The sequence below is a fragment of the Amyelois transitella genome, chromosome Z, assembly GCF_032362555.1.
Source record: "Amyelois transitella isolate CPQ chromosome Z, ilAmyTran1.1, whole genome shotgun sequence".
Classification (NCBI taxonomy): Eukaryota; Metazoa; Arthropoda; class Insecta; order Lepidoptera; family Pyralidae; genus Amyelois; species Amyelois transitella.
The window spans coordinates 605,653-632,907 of record NC_083535.1 but is presented as its reverse complement, the minus strand read 5'-3'; the positions used below and the strand labels follow the sequence as shown (position 1 = coordinate 632,907).

The window sequence follows — 27,255 nt, the reverse complement described above, 5'->3', positions numbered from 1 at the left end:
ATAGAAAAAAGAATAGGACTACTCCATTTCCATTTCCCACGGATGTCGTAAAAGGCGAGTAAGGGATTGGCTTCTAAACTTGGTATTCTTCTTTTAGGTGATGGGCTAGCAACCTGTCACTATTTGATTCTCAATTCTTTCATTAAGCCAAACAGCTTAACGTGGCCTTTTAAGGCTGTTGGCTCTGTCTACCCCGCAAGGGATATAGACGTGATGATGTATATATGTATGTAAGTACTAAATACAACCTAAGCCAACATAGGTGACAGAGCAGTTGGTGAAACCATGTATTCTGCGCAGAAGTCGAAATTTTTGTGCGGCGCGTAATTGTTTGAATGGTTGAGTTACGATCTTCTATTCTATTCTAAGTTTAATTGATATTGTGAAGTTGACGTTGTTGAAGAAAATGCTGCAGTGCAGTTTGTTATCGCTTCTTCTGCACTGACGCCTTGGAAGCGGCAGTAAACTTAGTTTTAAGTAATTTATTTGACGTCAACCAATGTTGTTTAACCAAACGTTTTGACAATTATTAAGCGAATTTTGAATTTTGAATTTGCTTTTAATAACGGGTCATTTAAACCCTCAAACTGAGCTACCAAACAGAAATCGCTTACCAAGTCCAGTACAATAAAGAGGTCAGTGCCACATTGACTGTCCTTGGACAATGACGCGCCGCGGGCTGGCGGACACATACTAACATACACACGTACGACACAGCCAGCTGTTCGTTACATCGTACCTTTTCAAGCAAATACAGTATTTTCTACATGTATTTTTAGTTATTTGTCTGCGCAGAAGTCTGATTTTCGCACGCTCGTAGATACTTATAAATCGAATCAAATTTATTTGATTTGATTCAAAAAGGCATAATAATGATTCATTTTTATGGGTCACTAGGGGCCGTCCGCGCCTTTGTCCGTGTGGAATCAATCCCGCGGGAACTCCGGGATAAAAAGTAGTAGTCTTCAGCTACCTACATACCAAATTTCATCGTAATCGGCTCAGTAGTTTTTGCGTGAAAGAGTAACAAACATCTATACTGACATCCTGACGTACTCACAAACTTTCGCATTTATAATATTAGTAGGATTTCGAACTACATTTAATAATTGCCACCTCTTTTGATTTCACAACGTTGGTTGACGCCGAAATCTAAGTTTAGTGGCGGTCCAAGTGCACAAGAAGTGGTAACGAACTGCACTGCAACATTTTCTTCAACAGCGTCAACCTCACAATAATCCGAACTAAGAATTATAAATGTGGGCGAGATAATACATATTTATGATTACTTTCGGTGTCGCAATAAAAAAAAACTAGTAATTTAGACTATGTCACTTCTCGTATATTTTTATTAAGTAATAGATTCTAACATTTCACTTTTAGTGAACCAAACGGTTACAGTACAAACGCGCATTGCATCAGAAACTTATATTTACTGAATAGTTCAATACTCAATATCAGTTCCGATGCTTAGGTAATATTTACTTGATACATAACCTAGTACTTATAATCCATACAGTACTCAATATCAGTTCCGATACTTAATATTTACTTGGTACATAACTTAGTACTTATAATCCATATTAGTGCTTAGCTTAGATAGTATTTAGTTAGCAATGTGTATCTCGTTATGAAGCTCTGATATTAACAAAGTACGGTGTTTCAACGTGCTGATGTATGCAAGTTTGATTTACCTTTGAGAAACATTGAATATACAGACAGACAGACATACCGACGTATATGAAGTTGATGATCAAAGCTGGCTTGTTGAACTAGTCGGTATTCAGTACGAAACATTTAGTCATGATTTAGATTTCCTGGTAAGATCTATAGTCATATCTTTATCTCTTCTATGGGGTAGACAGAGCCAATAGTCTAGAAAATATTGATAAGCCATGGTCAGCTGTTTGACTTAATCGTAGAATTGAGATTCAAATAGTGTCAGGTTGCTAGCTTAGACTAAAAGAATCCCAAAATAAGCATTAATTCCGCCTTTCACGACATCCATGGGAAAGAGATGGAGTGGTTCTTTTCTAAATTGTCGAAAACCACGCATGAAATATGTATGTTTTAAATGTAAATGTAATAACTAAGAGTATTAAATATATCGGAGGAATAATTAAGGTGTAATTTCAGGTAGAGTCGAAATCTGATAGTTTGAGTGGTAGGTTGATAGCCCATCGCTCAAAGTAAGAACATACATAAATACATATAATCACGTCTATATCCCTTGCGGGGTAGACAGAGCCAACAGTATTGAAAAGACTGATTTGCCACGTTCAGCTATTTGGCTTAGTGATAGAATTGAGATTCAAATAGTAACAGGTTGCTACCCCGTCGCGCTTATGAAGAATCCCAAGCCTATCCCTTAGTCGCCTTTTACGACATCCATGGAAAAGAGATGGAGTGGTCCAATTTTTTTTCTAATGGAGTACCTAATGAAAGTAAGAATTCCAAGCTTATAAATAAGCCTTAAAGGCGTGATTTTATGTATGTACCTATGTATGTAAGCCTTACCCTTTATTGACTTTATGAGCATGCACACTTATTTTTTTCACGACCAAACCAGCATTAGCGCTGAATAACCCTGAATCATGAATGACCCTCCTTCAGGACCGCTGATTACAAACTTTCCAAAGTTAAAGAACACTTAGCGGCGAGCAATCTGTGAATGCGTCGTGATTGCACCCCCTTAGAGCATTCCACCCCGACTTGCTCGACCTCACGGTCACCTTGCGGGGTCGACGACTCCTCCGGACTGAGGTAAATGCAGCTGTAGAGCGCGCTTTCATACGATTTTTACGAGTATTTTGGGCACTTTTTTCACATTTTTTTTTCACATTTTCCATTATTTCTGCGCTCCTAGTAGTTGAATTTTTCAATTCGAACCAGTAGTTTGTGAGTTACTCTTCAGCTTTATAAAATTTGTATAGACTAGCTGTGCCCGCAACTCCCTCTGCGTGGAATAGTTATTTTGGGCATCATTGAAGCCCTCAAGGGCGAGTAGTAGTAGTAGAGTTTTCCCCGTTTTCTTCACATTTTCCATTATTTCTTCGCTCCTAATAGTTGAAGCGTGATGTTATATAGCCTAAAGCCTTCCTCGATAAATGGTCTATAAATGGTGGTTCAACACAAAAATATTTTTTTAATTTGTACCAGTAGTTCCTGAGATTAGCGCGTTCAAACAAACAAGCTCTTCAGCTTTATAATATTAGTAGATATAGATGTTTGTTATCGCTTCTTCTGCACTGACGCCTTGGAAGCGGCAGTAAACTTAGTTTTTAAGTAATTTATTTGAAGTCAACCAATGTTGTTAAACCATACGTTTTGACAATTATTAAGCGATATATAGTATCCTATCTATAATTATCACCTACTTATAATTATTACAAGTTCTTGGGAGATTCTTGGCCTAAAAAAAAATATAATAGTTTAGTCTCATTCGCCTTGTTATTTTTGTATGACTTTATGTTTCTACTTTAGAGATCCAAAGGTTTTAGGTATGTTATAGTTATGTTATGTTATGACCATATGTATAGGGATAGGCTTACAAACTTGGGATTCTTTTTTAGGCGATGGGCTAGCAACCTGTCACTATTTGAATCTCAATTCTATCATTAAGCCAAATAGCTGAACGTGGCCATTCAGTCCTTTCAAGACTGTTGGCTCCGTCTACCCCGCAAGGGATATAGACGTGACCATATGTATATATGTATGTATGTAGATATTCACAGATGTATGTAGATATGGCTCTGTCTGCCCCACAAGTGTTATAGACGTGACGTGACATATGTAGGTAGATATTCCCAGGTACGCTGATACATTAAGTGGCTTTAACGAAGCGGACATGACTGGTCACACAGGAGACCGCATGCGGTCTGTCTGTCACAGCAACGCCACATATACATGTATGTAGATTCACTAAATGCTAAATTAGACTTCGATTTGATCTTTAAACTATGATAACTATTTAGGTATTCATGAAAGAGATCAACTAAACGAATTGAAATTGAAATATAAGTTACATACACACATGCATACATATATGAAAAATAAATTGAAATATAAATACATATATATATGTGTATGTAACTTGTATTTAATTTTTTTTTTTATTATAACATCGTCTAATTTTAATATTCGCAAAAAAAGGTTAATTCTTGATTTTAAACTCTTTATTTTTTTTACGTTAAATTGTCTAATATGACGTGGATTTTTTCTATAATAACGGATAACGGTTCCATGGCTGACTCTTAGCAAAGAAATAAATTTACGTGTGTCACTTTCTGTGAATATTATAAAAGTCAATTAACTAATTTTTTTTTCATTAATTTCGGCAAAAAATTGGGACTCTTCTTTTAGGCGATGGGCTAGCGACCTGTCACTATTTGAATCTCAATTCTCATCATCAAGCCAAACAGCTGACCGTGGCCTATCAGTCTTTTTCAAAACTGTTGGCTCTGTCTACCCCGCACGGGATATAGACGTGACTATATGTATGTACGTATGTTATATGTATGTATGTACGTAAAACTTTGCACGCGCTCCATAACACACGATTTTTACTCTATATATATAGTTAGTACTAGGTACATAGAGGTCGTGTTCTAGAGTCAACGCTCTGACAGTAGGACAAACACATACCTCCCTAACCTTTGTCCCATTTGTCTGTCCAGAATCGACTCGAACCGCCGCCAGAGGTCGCTAAACTCGATGAAATTATCGAAATAGAAACTAGATCGGTCTATCTTTAAATAGTTCTGAAAAAAATAACTTGGAACGAAGTCACTTATAGGTACGTAAGTTATTACGGACTAGAGGCCGCCCGCGACTTCGTCCGCATGGAAACCCTATCAATCCCGCGGGAACTCTGGGATAAAAAGTAGCCTATATGTTATTCTGGGTCTTCAGCTACCTACATATTAAATTTCATGGTAATCGGTTCAGTAGTTTTTGCGTGAAAGAGTAACAAACATCCATACATCCATACAAACTTTCGCCTTTATAATAGTAGTAGGATTTATTGGTAGTGTTTTTGATGATTTAATAATAGTTTTCTTCCAGTCACGCCAAATGCATGGTGATTTAGTGATTCACCCGCACACGTATCGCGTCTTAATGTCTTACGGATAAGACAGAGCTGATGGTTACAAAACTTTAAAAGCAACTTCGATCTGGTGGCTTGATAACGGAAGAACGTGACGGTAATAATCCAAAGTTTATAAAGCCTTTCTCATGCCATGAGTACTTTTACAATCTGCCCTGATAAGCATCCGATAAACAGTTTTTCATTGCCACCAAATCAACGTTTTGCTACAATTTATGAAAAATAAAACAGAAAACATAACAGTATTTCCATGGACAAGTCAAACTAAATCCTTGGACAATATTTTCATTGCAAACATTGATCCTACGGGTCAAAAGATTACACTATGACAATAAAAATGACTACAAAGTGGATTAATGTTGAAAATAAAAATACACCTTCAATATTCTAGCGTTTGCTGTCCGAGCGACATCGGGAAACGGCCAAGTGCGAGTCGGAATTCTCTAAATTTTATTTACACTTTTTTGCTATTGTATTCTTTACTATCTTCAACTTACATATATAAATCATGTCTTTCTCCCGGAGGGGTAGGCAGCGACTACTTCTTTTCACATGCCACGATCCGTGAATACATCTTTCGCTTCATACACATTCATAATAACACATTAAATATCATCATTGTTCAAAATAATTTACAATGTGCTGCAATAATTATTTAAATGTCTGAATTTAAATAATTATTGCTGATTTAAATGTAAGTTCTAATGTAACTTGTAACAACATTAAAATCTACAACAGACATTAAAATAATTACATCTTAAGAACGAATTTTACATAAGTATACATTTGGTGGGTTTGAACAATATTAATACAATACTTTAAAAATAATTACGTGTATACATACATATAATCACGTCTATATATCCCTTGCAGGGTAGATAGAGCCAACAGTCTTGTAAAGACTGATAGGCCACGTTCAGCTATTTGGCTTCATGATAGAATTGAGAATCGAATAGGGACAGGTTGCTAGCCCATCGCCTTAAAGAAGAATCCCAGGTTTATAAGCCTACCCCTTAGTCGCCTTTTACGACATCCATGGGAGAGAGATGGAGTGTCGTATTCTTTTTTCGCCAGGATCCACACGACACGGTAGATATAATTATGAAGAAAATGCTGCAGTGCAGTTTGTTACCGCTTCTTCTGCACTGACGCCTTGGAAGCGGCAGTAAACTTAGTTTTAATTAATTTATTTGACGTCAACCAATGTTGTTATACCATACGTTTTGACAATTATTAAGCGATATATAGTATCCTATAGTAATGAATAAAAAAATTTGAATTTTTTGAATTATGATTAAGTTATGTTGACGTCATTAAAAGTTACGATCTAGTTGTAATACTTTTAATAGTCGGACTTAACTCACCACTGTTTCAGAAACTATCAGTTCAGATAACTATTGAACATCAGTTTAAGTTAACTATAAGGTAACTATTGAACATCACTTTATTTGCAACTCCGTGTCGGATAGATCAGAATGGTGTAGTTGGACTAACAAACTAACTAACCACAACTCTGATTTGAGCATTGAGAAATGCAGTTACGGCGAGAAATGGCGCCGCAAAATCACATTACGGCCACAGGACGATGGCATAGTAACATACTTAAGTACTTAAGACCTAATACTGATTAAGCTAGATCGAAATACGATTGTGCTGTAACAATGTTCTAGATAGATTTAGTATTAATTGGATCTGGAAGCTTTCCTTTCGGTATGTCTATTTGTTTTGCCGTGTGGTTCCCGGTAACAATATTAAAAACAATAGGACCACACCATCTCTTTCCCATGGATATCGTAAAAGGCTACTAAGGGATATGTTTATAAACTTGAAAAATAATAGGACCACACCATCTCTTTCCCATTGATGTCGTACAAGGCGACTAAGGTATAGGCTTATAAACTTAATATTATTCTTTTAGACGATGGGCTAGCAACCTGTCACTATTTGAATCTCAATTTTATCTTAAAACCAAATAGCTGAACGTTGCCTATCAGTCTTTTCTAGACTTGGTAACGTTTAGCTTGGCTCTGCAACCTGTCATTATTTAAATCTCAATTGTATCATTAAGCTGATCTTGACCTTTTAGTATTTTGAAAACTGTTTGCTCTGTCTATTTGGCAAGGGATATAGCCTGTATGTATGTAATAATGTTTTAAAAATATCCAGAACTTTATCCGCTACACATTTACATTTACCTAATAAACAGGCAAAGCCTCTTTACAAGGTTTCATTGGAACTCAGCGCATCGCTTAACTTCATCACACACATGCATAATTAAGCTGAAAGGCAGCTCTTTTTATCACAAATTTTTAATTCCATTCCATTGCATCTGCTCGCGTGAAAAGAAGGAAGAGTAGATAACGCAACGAAGATAACATACATTCATATAATCACGACTATATCCCTTGTGGGTTAGACAGAGCCCAAAAGACTAAAAAGCCACGTTAAACTGTTTGGCTTAATGATAAAATTGAGATTCAAATAGTGACAGGTCGCTAGCCCATCGCATGAAAGAAGAATCCCAAGTATATAAGCCTATCCCTTGGTCACCTTTTACCGCATCCATGGGAAAGAGATGGAGTGGTCCTATTCTTTTTTCTATTATTACCACCACACGGCGGTGAAGACACAACAAACAAATAAACTTACTTTCACATTTATAATGTTAGTTACGATTCCGCATTGAAATCGTAACAAAAATTCTAGACAAACTGTCGAATATAAAAAAATAAGTATGGAATCATTATGGCAGTTAAAAACTATGATTAATCTTTACCAATATTATAAAGCTGAAGAGTTTTTTTGTTTGTTTGTTTTTTTGAACGCGCTAATCTCAGGAACTACTGGTTCGAATTGAAAAATTCTTTTTGCGTTGAATGAATATCGAGGAACATTTATCGAGGAAGGATTTAGGCTATATAACATCACGCTGCAACTATAAGAAGCAAAGAAATAATAGAAATTGTAAAAAAAACGGGGAAAATTGTTCATCCTTGACGGTTCAATGATGCCCAAAATAACTATACCACGCGGACGAAGTCGCGGGCACAACTAGTAAATTATATTGAGCAAAGCAAATCCTCTCTACAAAAGGAAATGGGCAATATGATCGGTAAATTGCATCTAGTGAGCAGTCGGGGCGATCACCGCCTGTTGGTTACCGTCCTAATTACTTAATTGTTCGAGTTTGCTTCGTCGAATTTGAGGGATTTCCATTTTGCACGTGGAATTTGCAGTTGCAATTTACCGCTTTTAAGAGACGTGTGGTTCCCGGAATTCCGGAACGGGACCACGCCGTCTAAATCAAAATGTTATAAGTACAGAAAATAGGCCTGCGCAGGCGCTTTTCACGTCATTTTACATCACAGTAATTAACATACATACATACATATAATCACGTCTATATCCCTTGCGGGGTAGACAGAGCCAACAGTCCTGAGCGGACTGATAGGCCACGTTCAGCTATTTGGCTTTAAGATAGAATTGAGATTCGAATAGTGACAAGTTGCTAGCCTATCGCCTAAAAAAAGAATCTCAAGTTTGTAAGCCTATCCCTTAGTCGCCTTTTACGACATCCATGGGAAAGAGATGGAGTGGTCCTATTCTTTTTTGTATTGGTGCCGGGAACCACACGGCACCTAGTGTTACTACCCACAGTAATTAAAATTTAAGTTATAACTTATATTATATATGCATTTGCCAAAAAGCTACAAACGACTGTTTCCCGCACTTTTTTAGAGATTTCGCGATTGAGATAATACCGGACAAGTGCGAGTCAGATTCGAAGAAGGGTTCTGTACTATTATTATCATATACAAAAAATGCGTTTTTTTGTATATGTAAAATTAATTACCTTTAACAATTACCTACCTGCTTTATTTTTAATTAATTTTGAAAGGTAACATACAGATATGTGCTGTGAAAATTTGACGCGTCTACGTATTACCGATATTAATATTTAGCAAAACACGTTTATTGAATACCCTTTAATATACATATATTTAGTATTTGATGTTAACGGAAATATCTACATATTTTGTGAAAATTTCACTTTTCTTGCTATCACGGTTTATGAGACGGACGGACAGACAGACAGCGGAGGCTTAGATATAGGATCTCGTTTTTAACGTTAGGTTCGGTACACTAAATAATTTTGTGATATTTTTCGCATCGACATAATGACGATGAAAGCTCTCTATACCACGAGGATAAAATCACCTTGTATTGCCACTTGTAACTTTAATATCTAGAAGAATAAAAGTACGACTGCTCGGCAAAAATGAATTTAAAAAAGAGGCAGTAAAGTTCAATACAGAAAAACAGATAGTGTAAGTTCTTACTTAATCCGTTTTAAGCTTTCAATAGTAAAGTAGGTATTTAACATTTTTTTCTATTTATTTAATCGTGGCTTACATCGAAATGAATTGTCGTGTGGTTTCCGGCACTTTAGACTGCTTTCCATATTTTTCCCATGGGTGTCGTTAAAGGCGACTAAGGGAATAAGTGGACATTCATCTAATGCAATCTGTGCTGGTCTGATAGCGAAGACAAAATAGTTCCCCCAGTAAGCCAGCTCCTATTCAGTAAAGGGAATGGCAAATATATTTGGGATGGTTTTTATACGATGGGCTAGCAACCTGACTCTTTTTAATCACAATTCCATCAATAATCCATACAGCTGGCCTTTTGGAGACTTAGATCTCTCTACACCGCAGGGATAAAGACGTGATTATATTTAAGTATGTATGTGAAATTAATTACTTAATTTATATACATACTTACTACCTTTTCAGAAAAGTCCTTTCAGTTGCTTCACTTAGTTTTTATTATCAAACGGCCTCAGATCGTAGTAAACAATAAAATGTGTAAAATACTTTAGCGGCCAGACGGCCATTTGCATATTCCAACTCCAACGGAGCCGCAATTCTCTTTTTGAATAAATAAAAAAAAGAATACAAGACAGAAATACAGCTAGCGTTGCATGAACGTCAAAATTGTTCGCCGCCGCAAAAAAAAATACAGTTCGATATTTTTTATCTGTGAGTTGAGAAATAAAAATTTCGAACTGCGAATTCTATTCCCGCCAAATAAAAGTGTCAAACGGCGTACGTGACTCTTGCCCGCGGTATTTGTAGCAGGAATAAGCGGATTTTAGTTGGACGTAGAAAGTATTCCCGTGACACGTTAACTTTGCAACAGTTTGCCAAAGAGCCCACCGATATTACGTCATCTGCCAATCACACAGGTATTCAGGCGTTGCATATCACAGAGAATATCGCAATCAATACCTGATCTCTGAAATATTGAACGAAATATTCTCACCATTGTGTTGAGAAAAAAAAATGTAAGTGATTTTTTTCATTTTCAGTTTTTTAAAATAGACATTATCCTTCTGGTCCCTAGAAATCTGTAATCTTCTAGAAGTTTGTCTTCAAAGTTCACTAAACAGCTTGTTCACTTGTAAATAATATTTTTTAATACTGTGCAATACGGCTGCCATTGTAACACCTACCCGACTTAGAAATAAATGAATATTCATCACTCGTACGAGGTAGACAGAGCCATATTCGCAAAATCTCAAGGGCACTTTCATAATTATGCCAATAATGGAAGTGAGATTTATAGATACTTATATAGATAAGTATGCAATAAATAAATATGTAATGCTTCTAAATAAACAAACGACTAAACATTTTTGTAAATAAACGACTAAACATTTTTGTTATAATTCCAGGATCGTCCCTGTTTGGGGCGGAGTAGCCTAACAAACGAGTGTACAAGGCCTAGGGGAGCCTAAATCTAATCACTGTTAACCAATTTTATGTCACGGCCTGAATTTTACACCCTGTCGCTCAATTTTCCTACATTCGCTCTAGGGGCCGGCGTTATCGGCTTTTTCAATCGTTTTTTTTTACATTGGAAAATTTTCACACCTCAACATCTATCAGGATATTTATTTTCAGTTTGTTTTTGACAGTTCTTTGAATTGTGTAGAAACATTTGGAGGTTATAATTTTCAACGTGCAGCATTACACGTTTTTCGGGGAAATTTAGCAAATAAATATAACATTTAATAGGCATTCATTGAAGAATGATTACTTAACTCCAACATGGCGCTACAAAAAGGGAATACTTGCCTGTACTTACTATTCAACTCTGAGTAATTATTATTCAAAGTTCTGTGAAATTTTCAGTGCTGACTTAATATGGAAGAGCTGAATATTGATGGTGACCATGGGTCAGCAAAGAAAATATTATAAAATATGATATAGTTTAGTACTTTAACCTTCAGGTATAGTAACTTTACTCCATTTTGCTTGAATGCTAAGCCATAGCTGTAAAAGCGGAAGCATGCATGGCTCTACTGTGTGTAACTTCAGTTAAACTCCAATTGTTTTCAGGAAATCATATTTGGAAGTGCTATCTCAGACATAGATCTAGCTAAATACTACCAGATATTCACGAATTTTTGTAAGGCAAAGGCCTTATCCTAAGTTTCTTTCCATCCCTGACGTTAACTGAAGAAATATCAACACTAGGCTCCTAGTCTAGTGTTCCTCTATGACCATGATTCGTAGCGGAAAAGTCAGGTTTTTACAAGAAGCTACTCGTTTGACTTGTTACAGTCAAGGTATTTAAACCCATATTAGATTACAGTTACCACCCAGTCGCCTGAATGTAGAGTTTCACGATGTTTTACCTCAACGTAAGAGCATCAATTAGAAATTAAAATAATGTGAGTTCAAAAGAGTTGTTGAAATTCGAATCTGTTACTTTAAATAGAATCTCGGCATAATGCGATGAAGAATATTTGAAGGTTCACAAAAGTTTATTAAAATAGGTGAGCGAAGCGAGCAATTCTAAATTTCTGACGAACATAATACCTATACCTATTGATCAATTTAAGGACGTCCTGGTAAAGGGTCAGGTCAAAAGTACCCGAAACCGCCGAGCTTGCATGAAGAGAGTTATGAATGTGGATGAGGCGAAGAAAGTAGATGCAGAGATCGTGGAAAGAGGTAGTCTCTATAGGTGATTTTATATATGTATGTATGTATAATACCTATGTTTCAAAATTCTAAAACACGCAGTGTCTAACTAAATCTATGTCTACGGCTGCCGCCTACACAACTATTGAATTGTTTGCCCTCAATAACCACCACATCACACTCCGATGCCGCATTGAAATTGTTAGTTTAACGATTAAACTTTAACGAACTAAGTTTTCGATATATACCTGTAAAGATTTGTCAGTTCAGGATATGAAGTGACTTGTTCTTCCTGTGATATCATAGGAGGCGACTTAGGACCTAAGTCCTATAAAAAACCATTGAGAAAATCCTTTTAGCTTGAGACTGGTGTAATGGTACCTATTTAATCAACGACACCATTTTTGTTGTGCCGTGTGGTTCCTGGCACCAATACATAAAAGAATAGGACCACTCCATCTCTTTCCCATGGATGTCGTAAAAGGCGACTAAGGGACAGGCTTATGAAATTGCGATCCTTTTTTTTAGGCGATGGGCTAGCAACCTGTCACTATTTGGATCTAATTCCATCATTAAGCCAAGCAGCTGAACGTGGCTAATTCACTCTTTTCGGGACTGTTGGCTCTGTCTACCCCGTAAGGTTGGACGTGACTATATATAAGTATGTATATACCATTTTTTGAAAAGTTCTTTTTTGTAAATCATGACCTGACTGTAAATCGGTCATAGGACCGGTAAGCAAATTTCCATTGTTTCACAGAATTGCCATCCATTAATGGATGAATGTCAACTGTAATTCACACAGAGGCGAACGACGAGCTTAAAGTTTTCCTAGTACCCAGTCAGTACAATTATATTATTATTTCCGATTTATCTCGTACCTACTAAAAACGAAACATGCATTGCTAACGTAATGCAATCTGATGTGAGCCGAGCAAATTAATTGAAAAATGGTTATATTTCGTTAAAAAAACGGGGAAACATAGTAAACAGAAAATATTTTCGCTCGTAACGAATGTAAATGCCTTGGTAAATACCGGCTAAAAATATACAATTACGATTACAAATAAAACAAGTTGTATTCAGAGTTTCGCGTAAAAATAATACGTATATTTTGAAGCAATATTATTTCACTAATTGTTCAATAATAAGAAAAACTTTGAGAATGATAAGATTGTGCAAAATAAAAATGAAAAAAGATATTCTGACGCAATAAACACTGTAGACGCGAAAAATGTATTACAATCCACGAGAAGTTGTGGTTAAATTATATTTGTTTTTCGACGACCGTCGCAACGATTAACTCGTTTACAGTCTTTCTTTTGCTTAAATAAATAAAAAATAATGTCCGTAGGATTCACGATTGAGCAAAGAGTTCTGCTATTTCAATACACACCTCATTTCAAATAATTACGTGAGATACACGTGCTATTTAAAAGAAACCAACGAAGAGTATTTACATACTCTTTGCTAAATTAAATCTGTGTACATGTGTATCGAGTCTTCTTTTTAGAATGCTCAATTTAAATTATACTAGTTTCTCTTCAAATTAAGGTATCACACGATCGTTTGTCTCCTTTTGATGTTCCTGTGAGCAAGATTCTGGGCAATCAAGTGAGCGGACGAGGTGGGACTGTTTCTCTGAACTAAGTCTTATCTTACTCGCTTTCGGTGATTGAATTTTTTCTGTTAAAAGCGCAATGGTTACCTTCAAATCAAGGACAATTCATGAACTGTGTTTTCAATGTCATTGAAATTAGTTTGGAAGGTTCGAATTTGGACAAACGGAGAATAATTTCGTAAATCGCTGATAAATATGCTTCTGCACTGTTTGCATCCACTTTATAATTATTATGCACATATTTTAATGGACAGACTCAACCTCATAAAATGATTTGAGCAGTTAAGCCCGGCAATTTACATAGTGCCAGAACATGCAACTTTCCCCGCCGTAAAAGCCTTTAACTAATTATACACCAGCGCAAAATTTTAGTTTAAAGCTGTTGCAATGCAGATCCGCAGAAGATACCATATGCTGTGGAAACTTTGGTAAAGTTTTAAAGTCTGCTGTATTTTCGATACCAACCGAGCTTGGGAAAACTAAGGAATATATTTTCATTCTACTTTAAGAGAAAAAAAAAGGTTTTTAATATATATTTTTTTAAGTTACGAATTTCTCGGCCATTTATGAACCGATTTTTGTGATTGTCTTCTCAGATGGTTTTTTATTTATCAGATCAAGATTTGATGATGGAACCTTTGAGGAACCGAGGGGAATCTTCAAATTTAATAGGTACTTAATTCAATGTGTAAATTCTGGAGCTAGGTATTTATTGGATTTAGTTGGATGTATTGAAACAATCGCTTTTTCTATGGAATATAAGTTTTAATCTTATGATATTCCACAAAATATAGGTACTACATTTTATATCACCAGTTTGATGGCATCTCAATTTCAGTTCACGTATTTACTTATTTAAGCAATATTGTACAAACAGCATACACTCAGCGACTTCAATAAATGCCACCCACAATGACCCGATCATTTCAATGTCAGTTCAATATTATATCAACCCTCGTTTTAGCTGAAGCAAGCTGTGATATTACAAATCTTGGCAGATTCTTTCGGTATTTGAGAAGAGGCAGTATTGGTACGCGGCTATGGTATATCGATTCTTTTAGACATCGGCGCGGAATTACGTGTTTTAGGCGATGTGCGTGTGGCATCATATCACTTATATGTAAATATTATTAGATTTCTGTGGGCGGTGAACAGCAAGAATTTAGATTCGAGTGCGGTTTGTTTGATATATAAGTGATTGTAATTAAAATTAAGAATGCAATTGAAAAAAAATAAACTAAGATAAAAAATGAATAGGTAGTCGATCGAAGTTATGTTTCAAATGATGTCATCCATCGAGTAGTCTTTCGTATAGTTAAAGGATGGATTTTTTATAGAATGCGTTCGCCAGAAGTGTACCGCCAGCCGTCTTTGTTATTACCGCGAAATTTTAGCTAGATTCTAATGAATAAGAAGAAAATACTTAAGAATAGTTACGATGGACTTTCCTACGAATGTATTCTTGCGCTAAAAACTCCTATGATTTTGAAAACTACCTTGAGCTCGGGGCTTCGATTCCGTGGGAAATTAGAAATATCCTTACTTAGCAGATGTCAGGATATCCTGAGTTCAGCGGTGTTCGTTATATTATTGCTATTCCTATTACATGTCAGTAATTTTTTTCTTACAAAGGAAAGTTGAATTATTTACCACATTGCAATTATAGCAATATTCGTTTTGTAGTGACATTTTCCGTCGACCGTGAACGGTTAAAAAGACTAAAGCGATCGAGTGCTCTCTCTTTAGATGAGTACAAAAGATTCTCGGATGTTTTGAAACATGACGCCCCTTGCGTCACTTGTTCTAATAACGATCTAAAATGGTTTTATACAATGTTGAGAGGCAGACAAAACGTTCCATTGTTAGTTAATAAAAGAACACTTGCTGACAGTTTCGCTTCAGCTCCTTACATACTAACCGAAATAATTAAGTATATTGATAACAGGCGTGTTTATATGTAAATTTAATACAGTCGCTTAGCATTTATGTTAAGCACTCGCTTTGCATTATTATCGGTGTAATGAAGAATATAATTTATACGGAGTTGAATTGATATCACGTGAGCGATCTAGCGTCTCACGGTGGGAGGCGGAGTCGTAGGGTTTCCGTTCGTGTCGTAGGGCGTCGGAACGTGGACTGGCTATCATTTAGCGGATTAGAGGGACAATGTTGTTGTAAGACGGGAAATACGAGATGGGAGCGAGGCCGACGGCGCTCGTCCTTGGCAGAGGTGAGCTGACTCACCGAGAGGCTGGTGAAGCGCGGCGTGTGCGTCGCAGTCGGCACAGATCGTGGACCGCAGCATCCGCTCCCGCTGCAACCGCCGCAACAGCTGAAGATGTTGAGGCGTAAACACCGTACCGGACCTTTCTCCCACCAGAACCACATCCCCCGCGTCCCACCACGCTTGCTCCCGCAGCGTCCCGTCTCTGTTAAACAACCCCATGTCCTTATATCCCTCGGGCGGACTGAGGGCCCCCGGCTCCGGCTCTTGGTAGCGCTCGCACGCTCCGCAGCCGGAGCACTCTTCGCCTTCCCCTTCATCAGAGTACCCGCACTCATCTCGGACGACAATAATGTAATCGGCCTCGAAGAACTCATTGGCACTCTCGTCGAAGACGACCCTGTGCTTTTTGGCCTTACTCCCTTTTTTTAGGGACGACTTTAAGTTATCGTGGTCTTTATTGTGTCGCGTGTCGCGGGCGGCGCGGTCGCCGCGCATCGTCGCGTGTGTCTGCGGCACGAGCGGCCGCCGGAGTGTCGGCAGAGCGTCACACGGCCGCAGCGCCGCGCCGCGTATCGATCGCTCCGCCGCGACGCCCGACCCGCCATACAAACACTATCATACTCCGCGCTCACTCGTTAATTAGACACGTTCAATGCGAGATGCCGTACGACTTTTTGTTACCTCGTCGATATCGACAAACTTTTAATGATGTAATGACCTACCCGAATATATATTTTTAGGATAAGCCCCTTACTGTTATTGGTACGGTTTCGAGATACGTATTTTATTATATGGCTCAAATGTATGCGTAGATTATAATTCTGTTTCTGTAAATACAAGAAGTACTCGATAAAGATTCCGGATACCTAGAAATAATTAAACGATAACTTTTCGGAGAAATACGACGGAAGGTGTACATAACAAAGTTATTTCTAAATATTATTTGCTTGTAATATAATTGGAGTACAAGGAAAATGATGGGTAAATTGAGGATATTTGAAATAAACCGACATTTCTCTTATCCCCTTCAATCAATCTTGAGTGAAAAGGAAAAGATTACTTACTCATCAAAGAATACCAAATGCTTATTATTGATTGAGGTACAATGTTCGCTAACAATATAAGTACCTAATCATAAAAACATAACCCATCCTTTGCAGTTGGGTAACTAATAAATATATAAAGAAGAAGTTCAGTTTTCAATACATACTTACCTTCTCATTTTCATTGATCTCAACCGAGTCAGATAGTCAACACCGTGTTTTTGATCTCCGTATGAATTAATTTAAATAAACAGTGTAAAAGTGGTAGTCTAATTTTTAAAGTATAATAACCCTATTAGTTTCAACCGTAAATAATATATTAACGCATAGTATTCAACAAAACTAGTGTAATTAACATCATTACGTCGACGTGAATTGGATTTGTTTTTTCTGTGCGGGTACAGTGTTCACATTACTGTGTTTCGACCGCCAGGGCATCGTCGCGGTTACGCAGTCAACGCAAGTGCGATTATCGCGTGCAGTACCGGCGAAACGCGGTTCGTGCGTCACAGTGGAGTGTGTGTCATAGATTAAACAGGGTTGAGAGTCGTATATCGCTGCCTAATAGACATTGTTATACGAAATCCATAAATCGGCCAATATGAAGTGTGCTGGTTGTATGAAAACTATTAAGGATCAAAATTTTGTAAAATGTACATCGTCTTCCTGTGAAAAAAGTTTTTGCTCTTTATGTATAAACATAACAAATCTCACAGCGGACCGTAAAAAACTATGGAAATGCCCTGAGTGTTGTGCCACTAGCAAGAAGGGTGGTGATAATAGCCTCACACCAGTTCGAGCCAACAACGAAAATGTGACGACTCGTAAGAAGTCAGACTCAGCGGGAAATGAGTTGAGTCAATTAACTGATCAACTACGCACCTTAACTCAAGAATTCTCTTCCGTAAAATTAAATCTGGAAGACCTTACCCGCTCGTTATCATACACTAACGGAAGGATGGATGAGATAATGTCCAAAATAGTTGAAACCGAGGGACGAATTAGATATTTGGAGAAAAGGGACTTAGAAGTGGACATCCTGAAGGCAAAAATTAATAATCTCCAGAACGAATTAAATTCTCAAGCGCAGTATAACCTTTCCAATGAAATGGAAATTGTGGGAATACCAGAAAACACCAATGAAAACCTGCATCACGTTGTCCTTTTGGCGGCAAGGAAGGTGGGAGTATCTTTGGAGGAAAACGACATAGACTGGATTGCCCGGGTGGGTCCCAAAAGACCCCCTGTAACCGCAGCCTTGCCTGAGGACAGGCTGCTTGCCCCTCGTCCAGTTGTGGTTAGACTTCTGCGTCGTACAAAACGCGACCAATTTCTGAAAGCCTCGAAGTCTCGGAAAAATCTTTCCAGTACTGACCTGGACGTCCTAGGAAGTACCAGAAGAGTATTTTTTAACGAGCGATTGACAAGAGAGGGCAGATTACTTTTTCGTGATGCCCGGGCCAGAGCCAAACAGCAAGGATATGCTTTTTGCTGGTGTAATCATAGCACCATCTACATCAGACAGCGAGAGGGACAGGGGGCTGTACGCATATCATCGAAAAGCGATTTGGACCGTGTTCTTCCTGTGCAATCTCCATCCGGAACTTCAGAACATTAGGATTTTTCTTGTGCTTGTGTTGATTTTTTCTATATTGGGCTATTCTAAGAGGTTATGCTACTATCAGAGCAACGTAGTTTATGCAAACAAAGCTGTTTTGAATAAATTTGTAAAATTAAGCTTTCCAAAGGAATACTTTCTGGGTTCATACAAGGTGACACTCTCTGCAATGTATCTATGTTCAAGTAATGTTTGTGTCAATGGGTTTACTGTAAGTTTAATACTGCCAATTATGTTTTATCCATGTGTTTTTGACGCGTCAAAAAACAAAATGTTAATTTTATTCTGTTCGAAAATAAGGATATGGCTTACTGGAGGTATAATAATATTCATATATTTTTTTGATACTACTAACACATCCAAAATTGGAAAATTACCATATTAAAAGGCCTGGTTAACGACGAAATCACATCGAAATTGGATTCTATAAAAGTTAACTGTGAGATATTTGACGACGTTACCAGTTGCAAACGGTCTTTTAAACCAGTTCACGATTTTAAACTTCTTGCTTTTAACATTAGAGGAATAGGAAAGAATATCGACGCTATGCTTGTAGCTCTTCAGTCTCTTGACGTATCTTTTGACGTTATGGTCTTAACAGAGTGTCAGCTTTCTGCTTCAACAATTATACCTCACATCCCTAGTTATACTCACCACAGAACAAATAGATCTCACAACAAAAATAGTGGAGTTGTAGTTTACATCAAGGATAACTGGTGCGCCACAGTATCTGAACCTCCCATAGAAGAGGCTGATAGTTTAAAAGTCCACATTCCCAATGTCATGGACATTCTTGCCATATACCGTTCGCCTTCTTTTAAACATCTTGAAAATTTCCTTTCTTCTCTCCAAAATTGTATTGTAGACCATGGTATACCCTTCTTATTGGCAGGCGATATTAATGTTAATATATTGGATAGTCTGAGTACTTCAGATGATTTGGTATACATGTGTTTCATGGCGGAACACGGTTTCCTTCCAGCTATCACAGAGAGAACTAGAGGCTCACGTTGCATTGACCACATATATATCAAAAATATACGCAATCCTGAGGTCGCGAAGGGTATTGTATGGAATAATGCTATAACTGATCACTCTATGGTAATGGTTGGTATATGCGTCCAAAATCAAAAACCGGCCAGACCAAGTCGTGTTAAGTTAAGGCGCGATTACGAAGCTATAAGATTGGAACTAGCAACTGTTGACTGGAGCTGTGTTACCGTTATAGATGATGTTAATATCGCGAATGATAAGTTTATGGAGCGACTGAATGTTATCATTAATAAACACTCTCGAGAGATAACAGTAAGCAGATCTAAATTTAACCTTAAGCCATGGATAACTCCAGGGCTTATACGTTGTATGCGGCATAGAGATAGTTTACATTTGAGTTCAAAAAATGACCCTTCTAACATAAATGCCAAGGTCATATACAAACGCTACCATAACTTCTTTGTAGACCTTTTGAGAAAGGTCAAAACAGAATATGAGGATAAGAAACTTAAAGAAAATAAAAACAACCCTAAAGGTTTATGGCGTATCATTAAGGAAATAAGTAATTTAACTAACTCTAAGAAAGAGCCAACCGAACTACTTAAACAACCAGGGTGTCGCGACGTGCAGCAGTCTCTTGATAGCATTAATTTGCATTTCTCAACGGTAGGACAAAGACTAGCAAACGACATACTTTCTATAACTAACAAGACAGAGGCGGAACTTGTGGCAAACGTTAAAATTAAAAATAATCCCGTAAATTCATTGTTTCTTACTCCAACAGATACTGAGGAAGTTCAAGGTTTTATATCTGGTCTTAAAAATGAGAAAGCCCCGGGTATCGACGGTTTGGGAAACTCTTTGATTAAATATATTAAAAATGAAATTGCTATACCTCTCGTACATATATTTAACCTAAGTCTCCAGAGTGGCGTCTTCCCAACTGCCTGGAAAGTTGCCTGTATCTCACCAATCTATAAGGATGGAGTTAGAGACTCAGTAAATAACTATAGACCTATAGCACTTTTGGTTACTTTCTCTAAATTACTAGAAAAGCTTGTCAACAAGCGGTTATTAAAGTTTATTGAATGCCACAATTTACTATCCCCAAAACAATTTGGTTTCCGAAGGGGTAAGAGTACGGAGGATGCAGTCTCTCTCTTAATAAACACGGTTGCATCTCACCTTGATGAAAAACGGAACTGTATTGGTATGTTTTTGGACTTAACCAAGGCATTCGATACCGTGTCAGTGCCTATTCTCCTTGGAAAGCTGGAGTCCATGGGAATCCGTGGCCTCTGTCTTGATTGGTTTACGAGTTACTTGACGAACAGAAATCAGTGTGTAAGGATTGGTCAGGTCTCTAGTCAAACTAAGCCGGTACGATTTGGAGTTCCACAAGGAAGTATACTTGGACCAACCTTATTCCTACTGTACGTCAACGATATATTTGATATTGAAATTCCAAACTCCGTTGTTCTGTGTTACGCAGACGATACTGCACTGATTTTTCACGGTGCTACATGGGCTGAAGTTCATGATGCCGCTGAACGTGGTATGACTCTTGTTTCTGAATGGCTTCATAATAACCTATTAACCCTGAACACAAATAAGACCATGTATCTGTGCTTTCACAGGACTGCTGCGTCTGCCCCTAACCTAGATCTAAAAATACAAATTCATAGCAGGTTATGCAATATGCAGCACTGTTCTTGTGACGTTCTTACACGCGTTGAGTACATGAAATACCTTGGTGTTCACGTAGATGAAAATCTAAATTTTAAGAAACATATTGAGATTCTCTCCGCTCGAATAAGAAAGGTGGTTAATGTAATGCGTAATCTTAGAAATGCTGCGAGTATTGATACTCTGAAATCTGTGTACTACGCGATTTGTCAATCAATAATTATGTATTGTATTTCATGTTGGGGAAATGCTGCTAAGGCTACTATTATTCGAGCTGAGAGGGCTCAGCGTTCGGTGTTGAAAACCATGCTTCGTAAACCATATAGATACCCGACAGATGATATTTATAGGGTGGCTGGTGTGCTTTCCGTGCGCCAACTTTATGTATTAAAAATGTCTGTTGCTATGCATAAATCAGTTCTTTCTGCCAGTAACTACGAAAATCTTGCAAATCGAAGAGTTTTTAGAGTACCGGTTCCCCTAGTTAACACAAGATTTGCGCAAAGGTTAGGCATCTTCATTAAAATATATATTTACAACTATGTAATCAAATTCTGCAATATTAAGAGAAAATCTATACGTGAAGCCCAGAGGCTTATTAAAAATTGGTTGTCTACTCTAAGTTATGATGAAACAGAAGAAATATTAATCATTGAAAGTTGAGTCGAAATATTCCCTACCCACTTACTATCTAGTTTTTAATTTAAGTTTAAGTAACTAATTATTTTTAAATTCCGTCTGGCTCAGAAATTGTATGTTGAATTATTGTAATTGACTTCCTCGATACAGGCTTGCCTAGTGAGGAAGTCATAGATATTAAGCATAATAGGCAAATATTCTGCAATATACATGTAACCTTCTCTGTAAATTATGTTTATGGTCATGTTTATGTTTATTGTAGCAAATAAATGCATTTTCATTTTCATTTTCATTTTCATTCTTTTATTTAATTTTGCCTTCTTTCTTACATATATAGACATATACCAAATTAAATACATTTGAATAAATAATATTTCGCAAAACTCAAAATAAATTGCTTACAATAAAATTAATGATATTTTTTTTTTTATGTAAACATTAAATAAAACTCATAGAACGATAATCAAATCTATGCGCAACACAGATACTTAATTTAAAAAAAAAAAAATTGAAATGAAATTAAAAACATTATAGAATTAAAATAATGCATTTTCACCGTGTGCACTCGTCGCTTGCACCACACGCCGTCGCTCGATGCAGCCCGTTGCAAGCATCGATAAAGTCGATGAAATCAATTGGAAACAAACTAATACTCTTTGACTCTGCAAATATCGCTGCAGGGGTTCCGTACCGCAATTAGAGAAATAGATTCGTGTGTTTGTTTGTACGTATATCAACCGTAACGGTGGTAAAAGATTTTGTAACTAGCGACGGGTACACAAAAACTTTTCGCGAAATACGAAACTTGATTGTTTTAAATGTAAGTAGATTATATTTTAATAGTATTTACAAATAAATTATGTTTTAAATACCGTACAGTGTAGTTTCTGTCATTATTTGAATCTCGATTCTATCATTAAGCCAAACAGCTGAACGTGGCCTTTCAGTCTTTTGATGACTGTTGGTTCTGTCTACCCCGCAAGGGATATAGATTATATATTATGTTTAGAAATATTTTTCTAAGTTATATTTATTTGGTTTATCCGCAACATGTTTCAAAATTTATTTCTATAAAAGCTATCGACAAACTAATTAAGTGATGCTTTTTGCATTACGCCCGGAAATTGTGCTTTACAAATTGAATTTTATAGGTACAATAAGGTTTTTTTAGCCTAATACGACTCCCATTCCAGAGCAAAGACTACCAATTTATCCCTCCACAAATGTATGTCACCATAAAGTTTTAATTTATTTATTTAAGTATTTGGAGGGAGGAATGCTAAAATACTATATCAAGAGTCAATAATAAAAAGTGACATATGCTTCGTCTTATTAGTTAATTATTCGAATAGTTAATTATGTACATTTTTTCGGTTTTGGAATAATTTTGGTACCTATAGGTCAGTAAATTAAAAAATCTTTTATATTTTAATTCTAATTTCTTCTTAAACATGGAGGAGTGGTGGAGCAACTTAGAATCATCTCTTATTATAGACTAGCTGTGCCCGCGACTTTGTCCGCGTGGAATAGTTATTTGGGGCATCATTGAAGCCCTCAAGGATAAATAATTTTCCCCGTTTTTTTTTTTCATATTTTCCATTATTTCTCTTCATTATTTGTTTACAGTTGCAACGTGATGTTATATATCCTAAAGCCTCCCTCGATAAATGGTCTATTCAACACAAAAAGATTTTTTAATACGAACCCGTAGTTCCTGAGATTAGCGCGTTCAAACAAACAAACTCTTCAGCTTTATAATATTAATATAGAATAGATGTAGGAAGCAATTTAAACAGAAAATCCACCATATAATAAATCATGAACCAATAATATCCAAGAACCAAGGTAACAAGCAGACAGACGTAAAGCTTTGTTGAATGATATCGCAATTAAGAAAAATATTTCTTAATTAAAAAAACACCAAGTTCTGGCGAAAAGTGAAGCCAAGAGTACCCGAAACCGACGAGCTTGAACGAAGAGCTATAAATGTGGATTAAGTGAAGGAAGTATTCAGGGATCGTGGCAAGTGGAAAGATGTGGTTTCCACCTACCCCTCCGGGAAAAGGCGTGATTTTTTCGTAAGTATATTAGCAACCACATCTTACCGTTTGTCTCGATCCTCGCATACTTCTTCCGCTATAATATCATTCATCAATCCGTTCGTGCAACCTCGTCTTTATTCACGCCCTTTTCCTTTCTAATACAGAATTTCTGATACTTTGTGATGGTGAAGTTTCACCAAAGACCTGATAAGCATGCTCTGAACAATCGTGGAGGCTATACGTAGTAGTCTGACAACACCTTACCAAATCTTTTGTGAAGTCGAAACAAAAGCTTTGCGGAGAATCAAAGTTGTTGGAAATTTCAAAAGGCTTTCTGGGACCATTAGGTATAATTTTATGAATAAAGACAATCAAGAATATGGCGGGGGTGGTGCAGGGTGAGAAGGGTGAGGATAAGGGAAAATACAGATTATATTTGTACAGTAATAATAAAAATCCTCGCACAGCCTTAACTACCATCGTACACTCTTCATCCTATACAAAAAGCTACCATACAATACCTGCTGAAAAATCCGAATATTTTAACTTCATACATACATACAATCTATATCCCTTGCGGGGTAGACAGAGCCAACAGTCTTGAAAACACTGACAGGCCACGTTCAGCTATTTGGCTAAATGATAGAATTAAGATTCAAACAGTGACAGGTTGCTAGCCCATCGATTAAAAAAAGCATCGTAAGTTTACAAGCCTATCCCTTAGTCGCCTTTTACGACATCTATGGGAAATAGATGGAGTGGTCCTATTCTTTTTGTATTGATTTCGGGACCCACACTTTTAACAACAACAACTAACATTTAATTAAGAAATAATGAAGAAAGAACATTTAATCTGTCTTTTCTAATAATATTTAATGTTCTTTTGTCTATCTTCTGCTTCTATCGCTTGGTCACGACCCGCGTTAGAAGAAAGTTTACCCTCATCCGAGGAAAAAAGAAAAAAATGTGAATTACAATAATATATACCGATGGCGTAGTTAAATGAATTAACCACAAAAGCATACTTGAATTTTAAACCTACTCCAGCCTCATTACAATGAGTCTTTCCTGAGTTACGTACATTAGTATGAGTGCTGAACCATTAATTGTCGTTAAAGGAAAACTTCATGAGAAAACCTACACATTCTTGCAACTGGATGTGTCACCATGAACCAATATGGGTAAGGTTTCACCCTATGACTATTCCACTACAATGGTTGCGAATATCTGAATGCTCTGATTTACCAATTTGTTTAATTAAAGACGATCTTGATCTGGCAGACAGAGCCAACAGTTTTGAAAACATTATAACCACGTGAGTGAGATAGGGACACATATATTACAATGAGCTATTACAGTTTTATCCAACTTTTTATGGTTCCTGGATTGGTCAATTCAGCTACATAAACTGCACATACAGTTACTAAAGATGTTTTCCCTCACGATACTAGGCTCTTACATTCTAAAATTGTGTAACTCAAAAGAATTTATTCTTAAGTGGTGAAATTAGTGACAGTAATCTTCTATACTCCATACATATATAAAAAAGAGAAAAGACTTGTATTTTATTAACTTTGGTACACGAATAGAATAAACCTCCATATAGTAAGAATGGATGGATAGCACAAAATATAGGGTCCTTTTATTAATGGAAATTCCCAGAGTAGCGAAGCTCTGCGCTTAAGCTAGTGTTCTTATGATTAATTTGTATAAAGAGCATACATTCATAAATCACGTGTTTCCTGGAGTGGTAGGCAGAGGTAATAATTTTCCACTTGCCTGGATTCATGCAACCACACAATCTCTTGGTATCAGGTAGTCTGGACCTGATCTTTTGCCAGATAATACAGATATCAAATGTGCACATATTATTTTATATAAAGGTATATTACTTGGGTTTGGGAGTAAACATATTCAGCCATGTAGGGGTGTTAAATAGGCACACATTTCTTTTTTACCTTATAATGATTACAATAAGGCAATTTTGGATTTTTTGATAATACTGGAGCCGTTTAAAAGTGTTACAATTATACTGAAATACAAAATGGCAGACAAATAGAATCCAATAACGCCCTTATTGTAATTCCTACATAACCACTGTAGCAAGAATCTGAGTAGCCTTTTTACAATATCTCATATGTCTATGAATAACAATTGAATAGAATAAATTGTTGTTCTGTCAATTTAGCTTTTCCTACACCTCTCTTTTAAATATATAGAATATCTGATTTGGAAATATTATCATGTAATTTTATGAAATAAAGTCATTTAATATACAAATGTACAGTTATTCTACAATTGACTTTTATTTAGCTGTCAACCTTACACTATGTAACTTCTTACCATGTAAAGTCTTAAATTACACAACATAAGAAGCACATTCCAGGAAAACGCAGATATTTTGGGAGAAGCAATTCATAAGCTTAATTTGTATTGATATATACAAATTAGGCCTTAGGGCAAAGATACAACTTTAAAAAGGAGATTGTGCTTGGAGACAGTGAAAGCTGTAGATAAGTAGGTACTAAATTTAGAAGTGGAATTCCAGTAACAAGAAAACATATCATTAGGTGGTACTCACATGATATTGGATTATTCATATTTATTATAGACTATCCGCCTTTAACGCAAGAGTTCTGATGATTGTTAATAAAAGAAAATTAATTTAAAATTGGGGGACATATTTATAAATTTTTATAAAAGATTAAATTAAAACGAACAGTCTTGAAGAGCTGACAGAACTTCTAATAGATGGACAGTAAATTTGGAGTAAAAACTCTTTAGATAAATGAGAATATGTATGTAATTAATTACTTTTTGGTAATTTTGTAAACAAACAATACAAATCGAAGATGACGTTTTTTAGTGTCAAAGAAACTGTCAACTGCCATTGGTCGGTACTGTCAAAGTGGCGCTTGTGTACCTTAGGCCCAACCCAACCCTGTAACAAAGCAGATTTTTAGCGAAAAGTTTAGTTTAATATAGAGCGAAATAACACGTTGTGCAGTTCTCCATTATAGTAAAGTGGAATACCATGTCTTACCCAAAGACATAAAAAATAAACTGTGGCTCAAGGCAATAAGACGTTCAAAATTTAAGCCAATACAATAAGTTTGCCACAGAGATTTTATTTCATTAGGTTTTATGTGATATAAATTATGAAATATGATGTCCCCATAAACAAAAAGATGTTTCCCTGTGCCACCTATGACAAAAAAAGAATTTGCTTCGCGTTGCGCTGATTCGTCGCCGAGCTTGCCAATGCCATACGTTTCTATAGTTTATGATAG

General features: G+C 36.5%; 2 protein-coding genes across 2 annotated transcripts in view; one reads left to right on the top strand and one right to left on the bottom strand.

Moving 5' to 3' along the window:
• Positions 1-16,439, bottom strand: part of LOC106130542 (uncharacterized) — a 99,943-nt gene extending 83,504 nt beyond the window's left edge. The window contains exon 1 of the mRNA XM_060953742.1: positions 15,962-16,439. Coding sequence (XP_060809725.1) covers positions 15,962-16,439 — 478 coding nt within the window. The remainder of the gene's footprint in view (positions 1-15,961) is intronic.
• Positions 16,440-17,945: 1,506 nt separating this feature from the next.
• LOC132903964 (uncharacterized) lies at positions 17,946-18,605 on the top strand. The gene has a single exon (XM_060953723.1). It carries the CDS (start codon positions 17,946-17,948, stop codon positions 18,603-18,605), a length of 660 nt encoding a protein of 219 aa, XP_060809706.1.
• Positions 18,606-27,255: the final 8,650 nt, after the last annotated feature.